Source organism: Penicillium daleae, assembly GCF_028827525.1.
Source record: "Penicillium daleae strain IBT 16125 chromosome Unknown utg000008l_segment0_segment0, whole genome shotgun sequence".
NCBI lineage: Eukaryota > Fungi > Ascomycota > Eurotiomycetes > Eurotiales > Aspergillaceae > Penicillium > Penicillium daleae.
The window spans coordinates 6,145,107-6,166,310 of record NW_026623156.1 but is presented as its reverse complement, the minus strand read 5'-3'; the positions used below and the strand labels follow the sequence as shown (position 1 = coordinate 6,166,310).

The 21,204-nt window shown below is 50.3% G+C and overlaps 8 protein-coding genes across 8 annotated transcripts; 3 read left to right on the top strand and 5 right to left on the bottom strand.

Moving 5' to 3' along the window:
- Positions 1 to 366: 366 nt before the first annotated feature.
- Positions 367 to 2,646, top strand: N7458_010708 (putative C6 transcription factor; the record flags this gene model as incomplete). Its single annotated transcript, XM_056914090.1, has 6 exons — positions 367 to 626; positions 685 to 1,409; positions 1,456 to 1,517; positions 1,570 to 1,886; positions 1,944 to 2,226; positions 2,287 to 2,646. 6 exons carry the CDS (start codon positions 367 to 369, stop codon positions 2,644 to 2,646), a joined length of 2,007 nt encoding a protein of 668 aa, XP_056762939.1.
- Positions 2,647 to 2,817: 171 nt separating this feature from the next.
- Positions 2,818 to 3,495, bottom strand: N7458_010707 (putative RING finger domain protein; the record flags this gene model as incomplete). The annotated part of the gene is made up of 3 exons (XM_056914089.1): positions 2,818 to 3,001; positions 3,071 to 3,247; positions 3,404 to 3,495. The coding sequence occupies 3 exons, from the start codon at positions 3,493 to 3,495 to the stop codon at positions 2,818 to 2,820; spliced, it is 453 nt and encodes a 150-aa protein (XP_056762938.1).
- Positions 3,496 to 4,456: 961 nt separating this feature from the next.
- N7458_010706 (uncharacterized protein) lies at positions 4,457 to 6,021 on the bottom strand (the record flags this gene model as incomplete). Its single annotated transcript, XM_056914088.1, has 4 exons — positions 4,457 to 4,641; positions 4,793 to 4,875; positions 4,943 to 5,686; positions 5,774 to 6,021. 4 exons carry the CDS (start codon positions 6,019 to 6,021, stop codon positions 4,457 to 4,459), a joined length of 1,260 nt encoding a protein of 419 aa, XP_056762937.1.
- A 748-nt stretch (positions 6,022 to 6,769) lies between these two features.
- N7458_010705 (uncharacterized protein) lies at positions 6,770 to 8,258 on the bottom strand (the record flags this gene model as incomplete). Its single annotated transcript, XM_056914087.1, has 3 exons — positions 6,770 to 7,497; positions 7,568 to 8,138; positions 8,211 to 8,258. 3 exons carry the CDS (start codon positions 8,256 to 8,258, stop codon positions 6,770 to 6,772), a joined length of 1,347 nt encoding a protein of 448 aa, XP_056762936.1.
- A 1,471-nt stretch (positions 8,259 to 9,729) lies between these two features.
- On the top strand, positions 9,730 to 11,441 carry N7458_010704 (Hsp70 family protein; the record flags this gene model as incomplete). Its single annotated transcript, XM_056914086.1, has 7 exons — positions 9,730 to 10,425; positions 10,501 to 10,545; positions 10,607 to 10,673; positions 10,743 to 10,962; positions 11,065 to 11,170; positions 11,227 to 11,327; positions 11,399 to 11,441. The coding sequence occupies 7 exons, from the start codon at positions 9,730 to 9,732 to the stop codon at positions 11,439 to 11,441; spliced, it is 1,278 nt and encodes a 425-aa protein (XP_056762935.1).
- A 1,613-nt stretch (positions 11,442 to 13,054) lies between these two features.
- Positions 13,055 to 14,960, top strand: N7458_010703 (homeobox domain-containing protein; the record flags this gene model as incomplete). The annotated part of the gene is made up of 3 exons (XM_056914085.1): positions 13,055 to 13,230; positions 13,321 to 13,432; positions 13,515 to 14,960. The coding sequence occupies 3 exons, from the start codon at positions 13,055 to 13,057 to the stop codon at positions 14,958 to 14,960; spliced, it is 1,734 nt and encodes a 577-aa protein (XP_056762934.1).
- A 1,976-nt stretch (positions 14,961 to 16,936) lies between these two features.
- N7458_010702 (flavin monoamine oxidase family protein) lies at positions 16,937 to 18,720 on the bottom strand (the record flags this gene model as incomplete). Its single annotated transcript, XM_056914084.1, has 4 exons — positions 16,937 to 17,886; positions 17,961 to 18,349; positions 18,443 to 18,480; positions 18,595 to 18,720. 4 exons carry the CDS (start codon positions 18,718 to 18,720, stop codon positions 16,937 to 16,939), a joined length of 1,503 nt encoding a protein of 500 aa, XP_056762933.1.
- Positions 18,721 to 19,473: 753 nt separating this feature from the next.
- N7458_010701 (uncharacterized protein) lies at positions 19,474 to 20,427 on the bottom strand (the record flags this gene model as incomplete). The annotated part of the gene is made up of 1 exon (XM_056914083.1): positions 19,474 to 20,427. One exon carries the CDS (start codon positions 20,425 to 20,427, stop codon positions 19,474 to 19,476), a length of 954 nt encoding a protein of 317 aa, XP_056762932.1.
- Positions 20,428 to 21,204: the final 777 nt, after the last annotated feature.

The window sequence follows — 21,204 nt, the reverse complement described above, 5'->3', positions numbered from 1 at the left end:
GGTCCAACCCAGGGACGGCAATGCCATTCGAGGACAAAAGTATGCCATCGAGCTCTACAAAACGACGAAGGTTTATAGATAGACACGGACAAAGATCAAGGGATTATACCGTGATAGACTATGAGACCAGGAGGTAAAATATGTTGAAAGAAACATGATCTTGACTTTCTGTCAATTCAATATAGCAAATCAACTTGATTTGCGATCTTCATGCACAATTGGTGCGAGAGATGTACGGGTTGTACGGAATGAGGAGGCCGGATACGCTAAACCCGTTTAGTCAACATTAAGGACTTTTGCCGCGGACCTCCCAACTAGACTCCTTTCCCTTTGCACTACTGGAGGTCCAATTCTGCTTCTTGAGAAATGCGAGCCGCTGATGAACGCCGGTCGCGGTCCCCGGCCACTCGTCGAAATGGCACGCTACAGTCATGCGAGCCGTGTCGGCGGTCGAAGCAGCGATGCGACCACGAACGGCCCGTTTGTCGCAGGTGCACGGCGAAAAGGATCACGGACCAATGTTTCTACCATCCAGCCCCGATGACCCGCCGAAGGGCCTCGGACCAAAATAGTTCGAATCCAAATCTCCCGCCGTCAAGGAGACTGACTAGCCAGCCAACTTCGAGGTAAGTATGCGCGAGACCGTGGCAAATGCTAGTCCATCAATTTAACCGTCCATATCAGTGCCTCGAGCCCAGGCTCGGGTTCTTTGCATGGCGGGCGTTTATACGCACCCTTGGAACCGCCTTCTGCACTGCCAGGCTATATGGGCTCCACGAGCTTCACCGCGGTTCTGGCTGAGCATCGCAATGAGATCGCGTTTGAGCAGGAGGAAAATGTGGAGTCGTGCCCTGTCCTGGTAGTGGAACCAGATCGGGTCCAGTCCGGGGCCGAAGTGTTGTTGTTCCTGTATAATCTAAAAGACCGCCGCAAGCTGGTTGACAAGTTCTACCTGCGGGCATGGAATGCGGTTGTACCCAAGATGGTTGTCGATGCTATCATGGACTCTATTGACGAGATCTTTACCGGGTTTAACGCCAACGATTTGATGCCCCAACTGCAGAGCCTAGCAACTAAGATTTTTCAAAATTCCTCGCGAGGGTTGACTACGCATCAATCCATGACTATAAAAGAGTATTGTGATTCATTCACCGGACGCAATTTTCGTTGGGAGGCGCTCGGGAACATCTTTACTTTGTGCGGGCAGCAGCTGGTGATCACCGCCGAAAATGACCCTGCAGTCACCGAGGGCGATGATCCAGGAGCTAAGGATCGACTGTTGGAACAAGTGACTGTGGCCAGCACGATTTGCCTCAATTTCTGCGATCAGGCCTCCGCTGCCAATGAAATGCTGGCATATCTGCAATATAACGATGTCATGCTACGAACACAATTATACGGAGATTCGAGTATGTCGTTTTCCTTTCCGTACAATTCTCTAATCCCAATTGACAGTTGATCAGGCTATCAAGCATGGCGTCGTCTTGGTGATCTCACAGCTACAATCTACGCTGCTGGTTTGCATGTGGACACTGAGACTTCGTGCGACTGTCCTTTTTCCTTCGGCAGTGGCGTCGATGCTGCTTTACATCGGCATTCTATATGGACAAAATGATGGCTACATTCGTTGGCCGCCCACCGCTCCTGAACTACCGATACTGCACGTTGACCCCTCCTTTGGATCTAAGTGATGAAGCCCTTGTAGAAGGGGGCGAGGTTCTGAACCAAGCTATTTCTGAGCTTGACAGTGCAGGCTGGAGTACGAAGGGGATTCGCCATCGAATGTCAACTGGGCGAATTCGATTTCAACTTTCTGTCTTTAGGGAAAGGACATTGGAGATCGCTTTGGGTAGTCATGAACCGCGTGACCTAATTCAAAAGTGCAAGTGAGTGGGAGACTCATAGCCTCTACTGGTACACCGTCTCAGACTAATAACTAATAGTGAAATTCGGGAGGGCGTACGTGCAGTGTGGGAGTCGACTCCAGACCATCTTCGTTATGACCGAAGGCCAAGAGATGATTTCCACCACGGGTGGTTGACTATCGTTTACCTCTATCTCAACTACCTGTACACATGCTTTCTGCTCCAGCGAGCTTTGATCAAGCATACAAATACCGGGCAGGAGTCTCTCTGTGAAATATCACGCCAGGTTCTGGGCATTGTGAATAGCATCACCGCCATGCGCAATCCAATGGTGGATCTTGACCGGCATTATTCTTGGATTGTATGTTTACCGGTCTTGATATCAAGACTTGGGTATCTTTATTTACTAATTGACGGACAGGCTCTTACATATGGTGTCCCAAGCTCCGGTGTTCTTTTACTTGAACTTCTACACCAGTCTCATAAACCAGGGCCACATAATGTGGTACTTCCGCGCGCAGAGCTGGTCCGCAACCTGAGCGTGTTCATTTCCATGCTCTCTTGGATTGCACGACCTGGACATGGCAATTATCGCACATGCAAAGAAGCTGAGAAGAACTTGTCTCGCATCTTGGACCAGGTACTTGATCCACAGCCAGTTCATCCAGAGATGGTGCATGATGTTACATCCGAATTATCCAGTTTCTTGAACTGGTCAAACTACAACAGCTGGGACTTTAGCTCGGAATACTTCCCGGCTGCAAATGGGGTTGCCCCGTGAAAAGTGGGTCAATCGATGATCCACGCTGGAATCTATGCGCATATGGGGCTCATCAACTCATCATTCATCGCAATATTGGGGGTATGTAACTAATATCATGCGCGATCCCATCCAAGCAAACAGCCGCAACGTCCATCCAGGGCAGAGCCATCCAACTGCGATTTCAAAAGGTCATACCATCCATACATAGTCATTTCGTGGGGGGTGTTCTGGGACAAAGTACGCCCTATGGCATAATGGGCAATTGAAGTGGTCTCCCAGGAACCACTTTTCGAGACACTCTCGATGAAAGACATGCAAACACCGCAACTCGCGGATTTCTTCGGAGCGGTTCACTTGCTCCAAGCAAACAGCACTGGAAATCTTAGTCAGTCACTTTGGGCGGCGAAAAGATGTTCGTCATCCAAGGGCTTTGGGGTCTCACCAGACAAATTGACCGTCCACAGCCTCGGAAAGACCCATCGCAACCTTCGTGGTAGCCCACCATTGCTCCAAGGTGCGAGTCGGTGAAACAGCATCGAGGCTGCGCAGACGCTCGTCGGGATTCTTCCTCGACCGCGAGAATGCCCGGCGATCACGCCGGTTGATGAGGATGGTTAGACTGGGATGGTCAGTATTAATCTTGTGTAACCCACACAAACCAGACGTTGGAAATGATAGAAAAAGAGGGGGTGTCGAGATGTAGCAGCATTTAGTGTATCGAGAATGAGATCATCTCCCCACAAGCTGAGGCAGAATCAGACAGCAAAGTACTTACATTAAGCTCAACACAATCAGCAGCACCACCCCTAGTCCAATCCCCAAGACGATGGCCATGTGGCTCGTCTTTAGACTGCTTTCTTCGCCCATGACCGCTGAGAGGTGTTGCTCTAATGAGCGACAGCCAGTAGATAAGGTAGGAAAATGGGTGAATCCTTGAACCTACTCCTCGACTCGATGCCGCTTGCCGAGCCACCGAGACCGAGTGTTGTTCACTTCCGATGAGAGGCAACCCAGCGCGAAGCTAACTGACGAGGGGAGAGTGAAAAGATGCCGCGCGCAACAGTCACTCAAGCAGTGTGGCTCGGAGCTTTCAGAAATGGGAATCTTAGACCAAAGGAGAGCTACGAGTCTGCAAAGACAGCTGACACGGTAATAATAATAGGACCCTCGAGCTGGAGTTCAAAGGAGCAGACTGATGATCGACCCGTCAAAGCGGGGGAAGCTCACTAGTGGAGAACGCGATTCAGCAATACGATTCATTGGAAGAATCATGGACTCTTGGGGATCATGGTCTTTCCCCTCCTCCCTTGTCGCTGGGGAGCCAATCGAAGCGAGTGGCGTTGGAAGGGATGCGCGGGCCAAGGTGCTAGCGGCTGGGAATGTTGATCGGCTGGATTGCCCTTTTCTTGGGAGAGTTTCTGGGGCTGGGCGTGCTTGTGGCACGCTGTCACTGAGCGATATTGAGAGGTGATCCATCATCGTATGATGGTCGGGTCCGAGCCTGTTGGACGGGGTTGATGTTTCCAGAGAGTCGCACAACAGACCAAAGACGGAGGACGAAAGACAAAGGTGGTGGTGATGGGGATGCTGTCAGACAGTGAGGCAGTCAGGCAGTCAGGCAGTCAGGCAGTCCAGGGCATGTCACCTGTCCGACCTACGACTACGTGGACCAGGTCCGTAACACTTTTTTAGTGATTTTTTAGTGACTCTTCAGTCCTCCGCTCGACTCCACCCCCGCCCCCCACTTGCACTCCACTGGTTTACTTTATTTGTGGAGATCCACGAGACCAGCAAAAACACTGACATCAGCTTTCAGTTGAACAACTAGCTACCCGTGGATACATCCAGCGGTCTCGACGTTCTCGACGTTCATCGCCGTAACCCCTGCTCCCTCCTTCTCCGACCGCAGTACCACATTTCCATCCTCGGGAATTCGCTCCAGCGCTCGCTCAAACAGCTTGTCAATCTCCTCGAGCGTCTTCTGCTTGGTCTCTGGGAAATAAAAGTAGATCACTGGGAGCGACACGCACAAATCTGAACCAGAGTTAGCGCGACCGAACTAACTACGCAGGGATGAGACACTGACTCCAGGCCACAAACACAAAATAGAACCTCCACTGGAGCTTCCCGAGTGCAATGGGCGAGACTTGATTCCAAAGCGTACTGACTGCCCAGTTTCCAATCGCAACAGCAAAGGCGTTACCCTTACCCCGAATCTGCATCGGCATCACCTCGGCCATATACACCCTGCAAGCCCCGGTCAGTTTGACGGGTCGCGCCGTACCGGAGCAAAGCCCACCTGGAAAGAACTTACCACCCAACAGGTCCATACGATAGCGAGAAGATTACCGACACGGCGAAAAGAAAGAAGACCCCAGCAATGCTGTATCCAATACGTTGACCATCCGGGTTCTGCGAGTTCAACGCTCCCTCGCAGATCAGCGCGAGCGAAATGCCTACCGTACCGAAAAGCAACGGCTTACGGCGACCGACGCGATCGAGGATGAAGACGATGAAAATGAGGTTTGCGATAGGGCCTACACAGTTGTAGAGGCCGGCGACCAGCGTGTTACGGCTCCCCGTGAACCCGAGCGCCTTGTACATGATCGTTTGATAGTACCCGATCACGTTAATACCGGTCATTTGGGTGAAAGCTTGAACTGCGAGTCCATGACTGGGATATCCGTTAGCTTGGGGTTTCAAACAACGGTCCCTGGGGGTATTATTTGCAACGAACAGCATCCGAGTCCGCCATTGTGGGACGGTGAACATGGGCATCCAGCCCTGCACAGCCACTGACTGCTCGGCTTGGATCGTTCGGCAGATCTCGTTGTACTCTGCCTCAATCCAATCCTCGTTGATACCGTCAAAATGCAGCCTGTGCAACACCCGCTTTCCTTCCGAATACCTCCCCTTCTCGATCAGATATCGTGGAGACTCGGGTAGAAAGATCATTCCAATGACTAACACCAACGCCGGGACCACCTGGAAAGCCAGTGGGAAGCGCCATTGAAACTGGCTGGAATCTGATGCGTGGAGGGAGCCATATCCTATCCATCTGTGTTTCAATCTGGATCAGCTGCTACCCTTGTATAGCCCTATCCCATGGCGTATCTGCAGGGTTGTTGGGTCTGAATATTCTTACGTGCTGACGATGAACCCAACTCCAATCATTTGCTGTGCCAAACCCACAATGAGGCCACGCGACTTCGGATGAGCAAACTCGGCTTGATAGACCGGGACTGACATGGACATGAGCCCGACGGCCCATCCTGCCAAGATACGACCCACTAGGATCATCGCCAAGTTCTGGGCCGCCGCCTGGAGAGTTGCGCCAATGAGACATATCGACGCGCCCATTTGAATTGTGAATTTGCGGCCGAAGCGATCCATCGTCAAGCCACCTTGCAAAGCCCCGATAACAGCTAAAATGTACCCATTTGAACCCGGTAAGAAGGCTATATGGATACGTAGTTGCGTTGAGGATTTCGGCATGAAGACTCACCTCCGCCTGAGAAGGTACTGTTGATCGCACCAATGATTGACGATGTCTGTGTGGTATTGAAGTACTGCAAGAAATTAGGTGATGTAATAACATCAGTCAAAACGCCGCTGTCGTATCCGAATAGGAATGACCCCGTCGCCGCTAACACGGCGACCCAGATCGCATAGAAACGGCCCATCACGAGAAGATGCTGGTCCGATCCCTCTTGAAGGATAATGGCTCAAACTTTGGGAGGGCCAAACTGGTCTACGCCACTCCGTAGAATACCCCAGATGGCAGTCGATGCAGCACGATCATGGTCCTTTAATACTACACAGGCCGAAACCACCGCACCCCATGAAAGCGGGGGGAGCCAAGCGGTCGGAAAGGGGGGAGTGGTTTCTAGAAGCCAAGATCCCTGCTAGTCTTCGACCGGGGCTGGAAAAGTCAAAGAGTGGGAAATGTGAGGAAGGTGAAAAGAAGGCTCATGCAGAACCATCCGCGGTGAAGGGACGGGGAATCTTTCGGAGAATCGGCCTATCACAGCGGGCGACTGAGGTCCCCGGTGTGCCGAACTGGCCAACCCTCCGCCCTTTGGAGACAAGAATATCTATATAGAGCAGAAAAGGAGGGGAAGGCGGGAACGGGAATAAAAGTTCAGAAAGCAGTACGCTGGGCTAGTAGCTCTATAAACACAATCTTGAATGAACCAACCAAATCACTCCCAGCATCACTCTGTAAGCGGAGGTTCCCTTCCGTCTTTCTCAACCAGAACAATACCCGATGATATGACACCATGATGGACCCCCTGGCATCTCGATAGGCAAGGTCGTAGTTTGGAGGGTATTTCGCGTCCATTTCTTGCCAACGCTCTCTAACATCGGGAGATACCTTCCACTGTATAATCCAAGTCGCAGGCCATAAAACCATCACAGCTCTTTTCCCCTCGAAAAGGTCGTCGGTGTTTGTACCGGAGCAATTGAAAACGGACGCAACCCATCTGTTGAGGGCGTGTTCGTCGTCGCGGGGAATTTTGTAGGCGGCGACCTCTTTGACACTCTCATCGAATTTAATGCCAGCTCTTTGAATATAAAACCGGACCGCCATGTCGCTCGCAGTCTTGTAGCATTCCCGTATTCCCTGATAGCGGAGTTTGATCTGATCTAGGCTCAACTTTCTGGGAGACAACATTGGCGCAATGAGACTCGAGCTATCAAGCATGTCGGAAGTGAATTGATCAATGCATCTCTCTCGAAGGTTGTACGATCGAATCCCCGGTGTGGGGTCTTTCGCCATTAAAGGAGTATCGAGCTCGTCATACTCCTGGTACCTATTGAAGAGTTTGACTGTTGATGCACGCCAATGATGGGCACTAGCCTCAGATACTAGGACATGAACCTCTTCATTAGATCAGGTCCTCGGTGGACAATCGACAGCATGGGCGACAAGACATACCTTTCAGAGCCTTTTGAAACATCTTATTGAGCTCTGCGCCGTGCGGAGGTGGTAGATCGCTTCCACTGCCATCCCATTCCTCCTCAAGGTCAATATAAAAGAAAGGATTTCTGACAACCCTTTCAAAAACATTCTTCAAGACTGTTGCTGTCAGAAGTAGGTGAAAGCGATTCAAATGAGTAAGTGGTGAAAATGAGGCTACCAGTGAGTCCCAGTCATCAAATAGACACCAGTCGCACAAGTAATCGATGATAGCTTGTTTCTCTTTCGCAGTCATTCTTGCCTCGATTCCATCATTGTCTTTATCTGCATAGTTGTAGGTCCATTGGTACATGTTGTGATCCAGCGAAGTAGCATCCTCGCTCAGCTCCTTTGGATCGACACCGGCCCATTGACATGGATAATAGTGGTCTTCAGGCGGCTCCCTTGTTGGCTTTGCTCGTGGATCTGGTATAGGTAATCCCCGATCGGCTTCGTTTGCTTTTCGAATTCGTTCTAGGATGTCTAGCTCAAGTTGCCTATCTTCCTCGCTATTTGTAGCAGAGTTAGGATCATTAGCTCCATGTCGTCTCTGAACAGAATTCTCCGGTCAGCATGATTAAGCGATTGAAAAATTACTCATGGAGCTAGCATCAAATCGTACCTTTGAAGGATTGGCCTTGATTTCTTTATCAGTCGGCCAATTTGCCATGAACTCAGCTAGGGTGGCTGGTCCGCGAATGGTAGCACCCTGCCGCTTCTTGTACAGTCAACATGCAGAGTTCGAGACCCTATTACTTTCAAGCAGTAGAGTAAAATTTAGCATCCCTTACCCGATCATTCTGTGATTCTGAGTTATGTGTCTTCTTCCCAGCAGCTGCCTTTCTCTTTGCCATTTTGTTGTGTGGAGGGGCAAGTTGATCGTGTACGAAACGAACCGAGATAATGACGGAACAAGTGTAACAGAAGGGCTAGGGACGGCACCACATCTTTTATGTTCATCGAGGAATGAACTTGAATGAAGGCAGCTTCAAAATCCAGTTTGAGTTTGTATCGAAGCAAAATCCCTGGGGGACTTTCTTTGTCACGACTTCACCGGGGCATTGCCCTGGTCGGTCCCCGGGACTCAAAATTAACAAAGAAACTTGCAACCTGAGACAACAGGTTGAGGAGGCCGCAAAACCCGCCAACCAGCGAGAGGTGGATGAGCTGGTGGTGTCCAAGAATCTTGAGCTGGCCTGTCAGCCACCCGGGGTTTTGTCAAAGAAAGGCCAGTCCTACGAGTCACGCGAAGTTCCTTCAAAGGAAGACCGGATAGTCTGGCTATCCACTTTTTGCTATTTTTAAAATCGCGCAAATAATTTCCGGTACTCTTACATGGTGGTTGCTCCAAACGAGCGTGTACCGACTGGGTACGAGCTTCTCTAGAGGGATCGGATATATGCAGTCAATACTACGACGTTGAAAGATGCCCGAACAAACAAACCCAGCAACTCTAAAGTGAAGGAGAGCCGGGCAAAAGTGCAAGGGCCTCCGAAGAAGCTGTTTGAACCCCGTTCAAGGTGACTCGCACAATATGTGACTTGAATAATCTGTTGCCCTCGCCCGAAAGAGTAAAAACATCGGCCCTGCTGGCATTTTGAGTTAATCAGCCACAGCTTTGGATAGGGCTGCCACATTTCAAGCTTGAAATAAATGTAAAAGAACGAGATAACCGACACTGACAAAATGGGAAGAACTACGCTCTACCTATTTCACTTCAAAGTGTTATACACCAACGAGCCTTTCCGGGCAAGACGTGTCTCGGCTGGAAGGTGCCTCTTTACTCTGTCTGTCTCAAGCAAACCCCGAAATTTTGTTTTCTACGAGATTGAAGAAACCTCAATCATGATTTCCATACGTAGTTCTCCCATGGAGTTTCACCTCTTAGGTAAGGCCTGGGTTTCTCCGCTCTGAAACCAGACCCGGCATCTAGAGGTCTCAGGACACCACCCATTCGAGTAGATCCAATGTGGAATATCTCACTGGATTTAGTGTCTCTACGCTACACATGGCATCTTAAATAGGAGGTCCGACGCTTTGAATATTCTGATTGCCCCAAAACTATTCCGATATTGACTAGTTCCACTTACAGGCTGTGCTTCCCTGCAATTTGTAAATTGCAAGTGCTTCATTCTACCACTATGGCCTGTGAACAGGATATTATTGTTGGTATCGACTTTGGTACTACTTTTTCAGGTCCGTCATTCCAGAAGGTCCACAATCTCTCAAGCAGACCAATCGTTGACTCAGATTTCACAGGCATTGCGTTCATTATCCCTCCGTATGACAGAGTCGACAATCCCTCCAGGGAGATTCAGATTTTCCAAAGCTGGGAAGCAGAAAAAGGATCAGACAAAACTCCAAGCATCTTGGCGTACAGCGAGGAGAGCCCAAGTCTACCTTTGTCTCCTTGGAAGCTCCAAACTCTAGCACAACCCGCGGAATCCTTGTCTTGGTTCAAGCTCCTGTTGGATGAAGAACTGGATATTGAGAATTGGATCCGTGAAGTTCAAGGATGGGCGAGTTCCAGGGGAATTTTCTATATTCCTGAAGGAATGACCGCGCTTCAAGTCATCACCGACTTTCTCGGCTGTCTTCGTGACGCTTTATGGAAAAGGCTGAGGACAGCAGTGAATACATCAGAGGTAAATTTTGATACGACACACATCCAATTTTGGTTCACAGTGCCGGTTTCGTGGTCCGACACGACCAGAGCGCTAATGCGAGAGGCGATTCGAAACGCCGGCTTTAGCACGAGAGATGGAGATGAAGTCCATTTGCTCACCGAACCACAGGCCGCTATGACATTTGCTCTGGCAGATAAATCCTTATTCTTGGTATGCATTATCTCATGACCGAAACCAAACCTGTATAGCTCCATAATTCTGATTGAGCCTCAAATGTACTGACAGGTCGGGGATGGAGTAATTATCTGCGATTGCGGTGGTGGAACAGTTGTGAGTCTTCTATCGGTCCTCGGACCTTCCATATAGTTCATTTCTAACTCGCTGCTTACAGGATCTTGCCAGTTATCAGATCTCTCATGATAATCCATTAATATTTGATGAGCTGGCTCACAGCAATGGTATTTCGCCCATATACACAGCTCGACCTAAGCGCATATCACGTTGTTGGTAGAACTGACGTTATCCAGGAGAGTTATGCGGTTCCACTCTGATTGACAGAGAATTTTATCGGCTCATGTGCGAAAGATTTGGTGATGCCTTCCGAAACTTACCGCGGGAAAAAATCAGTCCATCCAGTGCTTTCATGAAAGCGTTCGAGAAAATCAAATGTAAATTTGATAAATCCACTGGTACAATCCACCGTCTGTCATTGATAATGTCCATTGAAAAGCCTCTGAATGCCAAGTGGTACGATAAAAGATGGAATTCTGTGTTGCTATCAAGGTTAATTCCCCGATCCGCCTTACTGGCTCAGGATAATTGACTGACCACTAATATCTTCAATTCTAGTGCCGACCTCGAAGTTTTCTTTAACAACGCTCTTGCGAAGATCGCCAAGGCGCTTCAACACCAGATCGAAGAGGCGAATAACTCTGCCCGTGAAATTATGATTAACGTACGGCACTCCAAAAAACCACGGATTAACTAAGATCTATACTGATACATAAACAGAAAATCATTCTCGTGGGGGGATTTTCCCTTTCGCCTTATCTCTACAGAAACCTGCAGCGATTGTTCGGAAGCAGCTATATCATCCACAGGCCGAATATGGGGTGAGTCACACCTATTCTATGTCTATGTCAATTACTGAATTTCCTTAATAGGATAATGGCTGTGGCCCTAGGAGCGGTTTTGTGGGGATCCGGCGCTTGCCGGCCTCGAACTAGAGTGGTCCGTTGTCATTACGGATTCCAAGGGCCGATTTTGACGGAAAATACATTCAAAAATCAAGCGGCTCTTCTTGCTACGATATCACGTCTTACCTCTCAGGTTGACCGGCTATACTGGGTGATTAAGAAGGTAAGCAAATAAGGAGAAGGAGAGATGACGAAGCTTCGATTTGAGCTAGGTCTAGCCCTTTCTTTCTGATGCTTTTATTGATCTATAGGGAGAACGGTACCATGCGAATTACCTTCATGAACAAAGCGGTGTTCTACTCCATCGTCAAGGAGAGACTGCTATCAAGACAATCATCATCTGTTGTTCAGAGAGGGACCCTCCACCTGACAACATCAACGATCCAGGTCTGTTATTTTATGTTTTCTGTCATGTCCTATATACTCATCATCTTCTCCAGGAACTACGTCGATTGGTCTCCTCGTCTGTGACATCTCCCGTGTCCATTTACCCAACTGCCTCCACTTTGAAGTGGACTGTCGGGTACACTATTTTGTGGAGTATCAGATCCGGGTTCAACTCGGCGAATGTGGTGGGCTTTTACACTTTGAAGTTACTTGTCAGGGAAAAACTCTCGGGAATGGGGAGGTCAGAGTTGATTACTTCAGAAACGCAGTCAAGAACTTATAGACGGGCGACGGTTGAGAAACACCAAATTTTGTCGATATCTTCTGAGCTGGACACATGATCTATATAAAGGGGTACTTAGTTAGCACACCTAAGTAGAGCGCGCGAGATAGAGAGCTACTGATACGGTAGCATCTCTAAGAAAGGATTGTAAGGGCTAAATAGCAGGAGTCAAGGGCGAATGACTTGGTAAACATAGAAAGTTCGCCAGATCAGCCTCAAAGAAGGACCTAAATCACGAATCGCGAAAGTTTTGGGCAAACCAGATTCACTATGATTAAAGCGTTAGGATCATGAACTCTTGCATTCTTCGAGGATTACGAAGTCACGTGTTAGCGTGTCAGGCACGCGTCGCCCTTATGTAATACTCGGGTGGCCTCCACGGGCTATGTGAGAACACAACAAAGCTCAGGCGATGATGACATCGACCATTACTATAACCATGGAGGAGACAGTAGTAGAGATGTCTCCAGAGGCGCCTTACATCCCTCAGATCTCACCCATTCCACCACACGTGCAGACACGCGAGCGCCCCATCAGCCTACCAGGCGTACTCCAGAGTGGGGATCCCGAATTACCTCCGAGACCGTCTGGAAGCCCATCGCGTTCATAGTTAGGAGAATTATCCAGCATAGGGATGTGAGGATAGAATCGAGGACTGAGTCTATGGAGGTAACGCACACACGATATAGCTACAAATGTACCAAAAAGTAAAACCGAAATTCGCGTTCCGGGGGGCACCGTGCAAGTAGCAGGTACTTCGCGGGCGCAAGTCGTGACTAGCGCGGGCCACGTTCTTGCTACCCTCCGCGTCCACATCGCGACGCGATTCCCACGGCCCTCTCTGCATACTCGCTTCGACTCCAGCCTCATCCCAATTTCCTTTCCTCTCTTTTCCCCCCCTATTCTACTCTACAGACCTTGTCTTTTCTAATCGAACCTGCTCTTCCCCAATGCACTCATAGTATAATTGACCATGTCCGATCCGGAGCTTTCGGTGGCGGTGGCCTCGTCCTCGCCTTCACTACCAGCTGTCGACTCCCATGGATTGACCTACGCCTTCTTGGTGCACTCCCAGAAAACCCTTACTCAGAACCTGCCACCGCGAGTCGACAACAAACTTCTCGCTCGCCAAAAGCGTCGTCGGACGAGGTATGTTTTTTCGTCGGAGCATCGATGCACTGGGCAATCACGCGTCGTTGAAGACCAAAACTAACCATCACAATCCACAACAACAAATAGTCCGGAGGACCATGCTATCTTAGAGGCCGAGTATCAGATCAATCCGAAGCCAGACAAGCTTGCCCGCACCCACATTGTGAATCGCGTCTCGCTCGGCGAGAAAGAGGTGCAGGTACGCGATGCCAAGACTTAGAGCGTCCACAATCTTCCCGCCGTCCGAGTGGCTGATCTTTTTTTCTTGTGTGCTTTGACAGATTTGGTTCCAAAATCGCCGCCAGAACGACCGGAGGAAATCGAAACCTCTTCATCCACACGAGCTGCTTGCACCGCGCTCAAATATGTCCGACTCGTCGGGTCATCCAGCGAGTGATGATAACGCGTCCGCGGAACCGGGGTCGTCGAGTGGGGCGGAGCAGGTCGAGGGCCAGGACCGATCGGAGGAGTCTCGACCAAAGTCCTGGGGCGGGGAGCTATTGCAGTTGTCTGATGATTCCGATCCGATAATGGGCGAGAAGGATGAGTTGGAGCCGCCATTGCAGAGCACGCAGACAAGTGTGGCGACGGAGGCTATTGGAGAGACCCCGCCAACCACGCAGGAAGAGTTCTACGAGGCGGAGTCACAACAGAACCTGAACGAGCCATCAGTGGAGGAGTCATCGCTGCAACTACCCAAGCGGAAACGGTCCGTCTCGGATATTCGGGGAGAGGTAGCGAGTGAGCAGCCCGTGTTGCATCAACACACCACACCCGTAAAGTCACCACCTTCGCTGCGTCTGTCACTATCCTTTGACGGCGAGGCCATGGTGCGGAAGGAGGATGAGATGACACCGTCGCCGCCCAAGGGTCGAAACTCGTTACGCATCGCCATGTCCTCGGACGGCAAGGCTGTGATCCGCGGCGAGAATGAACCGTCCCCATCCAAGAACCGCGTGGCCATGTTCTCGGTCCGCAGGCCCAAGATCTCGGGCCTGCGTCGCAGTAGCAGTGCCATCTTCCCAGCCACGCCGGGGGCCGGCATAACCGAGAACGATCGGGTGTTCGGTCGCTCTCGCGACCCTAGAATCTGGGAGTCTGCCTTTGACACGGATGCACGAAGTGCCTTGTCCACCCCTATGTCCTCCCAACAGGCCCCCACATCTTCCCCAGGCCTCTTCCAATCCCGCAGCCAGCGCTCTCTGACGCGTAGTGCATCGCAACGGCACAGCCTGGTTTCACTGCATGCCGACTCAGCTCGCACACCGATCTCCCAATCAATGGGAGAAAAGCGGCGAAAGCTTTCTCGAACCGTTTCATCTCTGGGCAGGTTAGAGACGGAACGGAATCGGGGATCCCTCTATCAAGTATCCAAACTGTCCAAGAACATCACATCCAAGTCCGGCAAGCCAGACTTCGAGCTTGACCCTGGTGACTCTGACAAGGAGAACTGGATCCCAGGCACTCGATCCACACATATCCGCCGGCGGGCAACATCGCATGCCCCGAGGCCTGTTCTGCGCGATGCCAACCGGAAAACCGGCCTCGGCATTGTGTCCGCGAGTAAACGCAACCGGCAATATCCATCCGGAGTTCAGGGCAAAGCAGGGCCCGATCTGAGCGCCGAAGTATCTGCATTCATGGCCGGCGGTGCCGGCGGCAGTCAAGAAGATGATTTGGACTGTGTCCAGGGTCTTCTATCCCTTAGTCAAGGGGCATGGCGATAAGACCCGATAAAGAAGGGAGAACAGGACTGGAAACCCCCTGAGGTACAGTTCAGCGAGCCCTTGTATCAGGGTCAATGTCATATATCAATCACCAAGTCCTCCATCCCCCTTGTTCTCATCCATTTCCTTTGTTCACACTCACCTTTTTCTTTGTCTTGTCTTCATGATTTTCACGATGTGTGCTTGCAAGCGGTCTTTGCCACATCTGTCACGTGAACCCCATGAATCCCTTGTGTCCAAGGTCTGTCTGTCATCCTGTCAAAGCATGCGCCCTTCTAGATCTCTCCTGTTCCCCTGTTTGGCTTATTCAGTACCCTGTTGTCTGAGTGAAATTTGGCTGGAGTAGTCATGAAGTGAATAGTTGGAGGTGACGTGTGTCTTACGGCGGAGTGCGGATTGCGGATTGCGGGAGATAACTCCCGGTGATCAACTAATCCTGGAATAAAATCCTAGTTACGACCATTCACAAACAAAAATATACATTGTGTAGGAGTAATAGTGTTGATCTAATCATGTCGACGGTGGTCACTATTAAGTGTCACCACAAAATCTCGCTGTCGAAAATTTGCTCCTATTATACGTCCTGACTTGGAACACGGTTGATTTAGTGAGATATGTGGTCTACCTTTGATGCTGCTTAAACTCTCCCGCTGGAAATGTGCGAGTTCTTGCACGAAGGTGCTACTGTTCTTAACTGGAGCGTATAGCTTGATCGTTCTGGGAGTAGAAATGATTCTGGAATGGTATAGGGTACCCAGAAGGGACTGACTCTAAGGTCGATTGGCGACATTTGATTCTTGTATGGACGATTGTCAAGGATGCAAAGACTAAGTAGTTAGCATAAGGTCTATCAATCGAACATAAATTGGTAATGAAAAGGGCGAAACAAGACTCGTGTTTGCCAGGCTCGTTCTACAGTTCACCGCTTTCATTATTGTGCCACTCGAGGGTTTACATTGAATCTTCCACATCATCCCAAAAATCACCATACTCTCTCCCCTACATGCCTATATGCCCACTCTATAAAAAAGATCGCTAGAAAGTCAACCTTCCCCCATAAGAGGGGGTTTATGAGACAAAAATTGACCGACGCAGGGGTCGAACCTGCAATCTCTTGATTCGTAGTCAAGCGCCTTGCCATTGGGCCAGCCGGCCGTTACCCGAGTACCTATCGCGTAGGCCAAGCGGGCGGATGGAAAATTTTGGAGATTGTGGATATAAGATGGGATGGGAATGGTTTGCAGGAAGAGAGGGTCTGATTGGTCATAATCTACTAGTGACCCGCTTACGATCGAACCACAATTTCCACAGGCTCACGCAGAACGCCACAGATCTATACCTTCGACAGAACCCTACCGTTTGAGTATATGTGCGGATTGGAAGGTATGAGGTTTTATTTTCGTTCTGATTTTTCAATCAATAGCTTCCTTTATGTCCTCGCACGAGTATTTGGAGTTTTCTACAATATTAGGCTGAACATATATGTACATCTGTGGGTCACAATTTGGTTTAATCCTGGCTAACTTCGAATTCCCCTACCTATAGAAGGTTATCTTCACACACGTTGTTAGATATGGATATGAGCCCTAGCGATGAGATCTGCCTAGGTTCCTAAGAATCGCTATTCACCTCCGCACCACGCAGCCCAAGACTAGTAACTTGATGCAAGACTATCCAAGTCGCTTCAATACAGCAAGAATAGGTACGAATCGCCATATTCTACTATTCATGGACAAAATTCACCAAAAGTCCAGATAATCAAAACCTCTGCGCCTATGAGCCTCTCCATCACCATAAAACCGACCTAAAATCCTTAACGGTGCTTCAAGACTTCACTGATGCTCACATCCAACAGATACCACAATTAGGGGATTTCCCTCTGTTGTTCTGTCATGGACTCATGACAGAGTACATAGTATACCTAAAAGTAACCAGTCTCTGTACATTGACAAATCATGGAAGCGCATACACCAGAGTTATGAATTAATCCCTACAGTCTCACAAATCCGTGCTGCAGCTCGCTCCCCGCTCAAGTAAGCCCCAGTCGTCGTCCCCAATGACTTGAATGGCGCCGTATGCTCACCCGCAAACCAAAGCCCCCGCTCAGCTCCAACACCAGCACCGGAACGAAGCACCTCAATGTCCTTGTCAGCTTGTGCCAGGCCTACCTGGAAATTGCAATAAGACCCATTACCCGCGTATGGATCCTTTTGCCAGCGGGTTGCCATGACCGCGGTGGGGATGCAGTCTGGTGAGGTGACGTCATATCCTTCAAGCCTGGAGTAGAAGGGTTCGAAGAAATTGACCAAGATGTTGCGATATTCAGATGAGCTGGGGTCTAATGAGGCGATTTGTTCGACGATGTGTGTTGAACAGGGTCCGTAGGTGTAAAACAGGAGGGTTGGATGGGCACAGGGTGTGGGTAATATAGCAAGCGAGAAGCATTCCTGGGTCCATTCCAGACCAGCGGGATGATCCGCGTATGAAGGTTCGAGGAATGATGTTGTATACATGGGGTTCTGCGCCGAATTCGACTCATTCGTTTCTCCATATGCGTGTTGATAGCTGGTGTTCGGGGTTGAATCGGTATGCCAAAAGGCTCGTGGAAAAGTCACGTAGACTTTCTCCAACCGGCCGTAGGATATGCTTCGAATGGCTTCGAGTAGTCGGTGTGGGAGAGCCGGAGAGAATGCCTCCGTGTTCTGTTGCAACCAGCCAAGTGGGCAGGTGACAACCACCTCGTCGAAGCTGTAGCGCTCACCTGTACTAGTGGTCACAGTGATCCGGTCTCGATGCTGCTTATTATCGCGGGGTGGAGCATCAATGCTCACGACAGCCTGGTTGAATCGAATATCCGCTTGTGATACTGCGGCTCTAGAGACATACTCCAATATGCGTTTGTAGGTTGATGCGACAAAATAGTTCGCTGTGAGTATATGTGAGGACGTATACCGAAGAGCATTTTACTGATCTCCTCTGCGGGCAGAGCAGATTACGCACCTCCATCGATGACCTCTTCCAGAAAGAAAAACTTCAAACTCTGCCGCTCGATAGGATCCCCCGTATAAATTCCCCAGATCTTACACAAGTCCAAGAAAAGCTGTTTCTCCTCCCCAGAGAATGTAGACTGCTTAACCTTCTCCTGGAAAAAGTCGTATAGACTTTGCTCGGGAGGAATTCTATCCCCATGCTGACTGCTATATTCAAAGGCCTGCTCGATAGTTCCCCACAAGAACTCCCAAGCTTTGTTCACAGAGTCTTCGCCGACGAGATGTCCTGTGCGGGAAATGGCAATATTCCGTCCTTCGGGGTCGTGCGTGACGGTCTGCGTCGCGTCCGCAATGTGCATGATTGGATTAGCTTCCGCCCCATGAATCCAATTTGGGCCACTGGCATCACGATTAGTCCAGAGTCAGAAGACGAGAATATAAGAAAGTGATCCAATCAAGGATTGATAAGCACAGATGGGACCAAGAACATACAGATCCACCAAATGACCTCCAACCTCCCTCTGATGAACCTAGCCAACAGAAAAGAGTACTCAGCAACGCACCATGATATCTCATCAGTGATACGCCATCACTGAAAGCCATCGAAAAAGGCAGACACATCACAGATGCGGGGGAAAACCTACTCGGCCGCCAATCCGATCCCGCGCTTCGAGGATAGTCACTTGCACGCCGTTCTGGAGAAGGACATCAGCACAGCTCAGGCCTGAGAAGCCAGCACCGATGATGCCGACATGGGGCTTTGTGGACATGGTGCGGGGACAGTAAGTATCACTGTGTCTAAGGTCGGGGACAATTTATGAGAGAGGAATGATAAGTTTCTGTCTCCAGGATGCGGTAGAAAGCGGGGAAGTTGGGGTGTGAATAATTCGCTGACGTTGGATCCATGGGGAGCTGCAAGCCACTTGGTGAATCCCTTCATTATGGATTCTGGCATAGGTGGTCATTTGCATGTGAACTACGGAGAGTAAATTGGCAGAGCTTGAGCTTCGAGAATAACATCTTCATTGGAGTCCCAGTCAAAAGTTCTAGACTGCGGAGCGTAGCACAAGCAAATAAAGGTCAGAGAATAAGATACACTGGGTGGATGGTATCGAGCAGGGGAAACAGAAAGACAAGAAGACAAAATGGACCATAGAAAAACCAGTGTCGATGATACAAAGCAAGATGAATTATGACCAGCATAATGGATAGATGAGAAGCTAAACGCCTGGCCCACATCCCGTCGCGCCGCAAGAATCAGAGAAACAAAAAGCACACTAGCGCCACCCGTAACGAAACTCCTTTTCGTGTGATGATATCGCTTTGCAAAGATGAGTAGATGGTCCGGTGGTATGTACGTCGTTGGGTAGAAGGTCGGTGTGTAAAATGAGTAGGTTCGAATGTGGTTCAGGGCAATGAGGCCCCGAGAGGAAGGATCGATCTCGTGAAAATCCACCCCAAATGCAAGACAAAGATCTTGTCACAAACATGCCGAGTGATGGACAAGCCTTGGCTGGATTCCCTCAGTCTTCCCAGATGGTTTCTAGGTCAAGGTCCTGGCGGCGCTCGGCACCACAGACACTCCATCGTTTGCGCTTGTCACTTCGCGGAGCATACGCACTGGCTCCACCACGGACGGTGCCGAAGGAACTAGAGGGCGTAGAGATGTCGGATGCGCCACGTCGTCGGCTGGCGGTGCTTGCTGCGTCGGCCGCATCTGCTGCAGCCTTGAGCTCTGCGATCCGCTCTTCTTCAAGTGCTTCAGCCTCGGCATCGGGAATGTCAGGAATAGTCTCCAAGGACGAGATACTGGGGCTTCGAGAGCGGAGACTGGTCGGGGTCGAAGGTACGGAGGATGTGGAGGAGGCTGAATGAATTGGGTAGGACTCGTTGTATCGGCCGCCCAAGGTGGGTGAGGTATGGATCGACGGCGGACTGTTGATGGGCTGCTGGAAATGGAGGGGTGAAGTAGAACGCAGGCGACCGATGCGCGGGAAAGTCTGCGGCATCAGGACTGGCGAGGATGAGGACGGAGACCGCGGCAGGGTCTCGAGAGCGGCGTTCTCAGAGATGGTCTCGGAGATGTTCAGCGACCCCAGGCGGGTCTCGATGTGATCGTCGTTGCGCATCTGCAAGGGCGTGGAACGCTTTGCGTAGTCGATGGTGGGTTGCGGCGCGGGCACCCCGCGGCCGTTGACGAAGATATATCGTCCTCGAGAGTCCAGCCCTGGAGAGGAGTAGGCGCGCGTCATCGATGGCATGCCGGGGATTCCCACCAGTGATCGCGAGCGCAGATGTGATCGGGCCAAAGGGGATCTGGTCCGAGGATGAGCCGGCGGTTCGGGAGAGAGCGACAGAGTGATCATGACGTCCTCCTTTGGTACACGTTCCGAGGCACCTCCGGGGTTGGGCCCAGTGGGGTCTTGTGAGGCAGAGTGAGAGGAGCGCATGGCCTCAGGTCGCTGTGACCCGTCCATGGCTGTTGCGATCGAGGCGATCAAGCGTGGTGGAGGAGAAAGAAAAAGGGGGGGAAGGCGAAGAAGGCGAAGAGGGCGAGAGAGGGGGTTAGAGAAAGGAGCGGTTGGGGAACTTTACGCCGGGCGCATCATGTAGAGATGAGAGCAAAAGGAGGTGTGTGGGGGAAGAATCAAGAACCTTGGACCGGCCAAGCTTCAAGAGTGAAAAAAAAGAGGCCACTGGTGAAAAGGGAAAAGGAGTGTCGGGGGACAGGGAGAAAGTGAGAAATGGTGAGGTCAAAGACGAGGAGAAAAAAGGTTGCGGCGAAACGGAGCCAAGGCCCAGACCTCCAATCACCAATGGGGGGACCCTGACAAGCCTGGTGCCTGTCGGGCTTGATGATCCTTTCGTTGGGTCTGAATATTTACGAGAAGACAGTTGTTGATGTCGATTAAGTCTGGATAATATCAGCATTCTCTGTTCCTTGCTGGTCTGATTTTGCAATCATTGGAAAACTATATACAGAAGATTTGCCTAAGAGAGGCTCTATGGCTCTATGTATACGGCAAAACTACAAAACCATCCTATTTAGGCATGAATTGAATCATAATCCAACCTCGATGCCTGAGCCTTCAAGTAACAAGATCTAAATCAATCTTAAAAGAATACCCCAACCTTAAGAGAGGACGTTGAAGCATACCGAGTTGGACTGTTTCTCTGCCCTCGAGAGTTCAGGGTATCACTTCCTCATGCGAGACGGAGATAGCATCCTGTCCTCCGCCAATAACATACAGGCC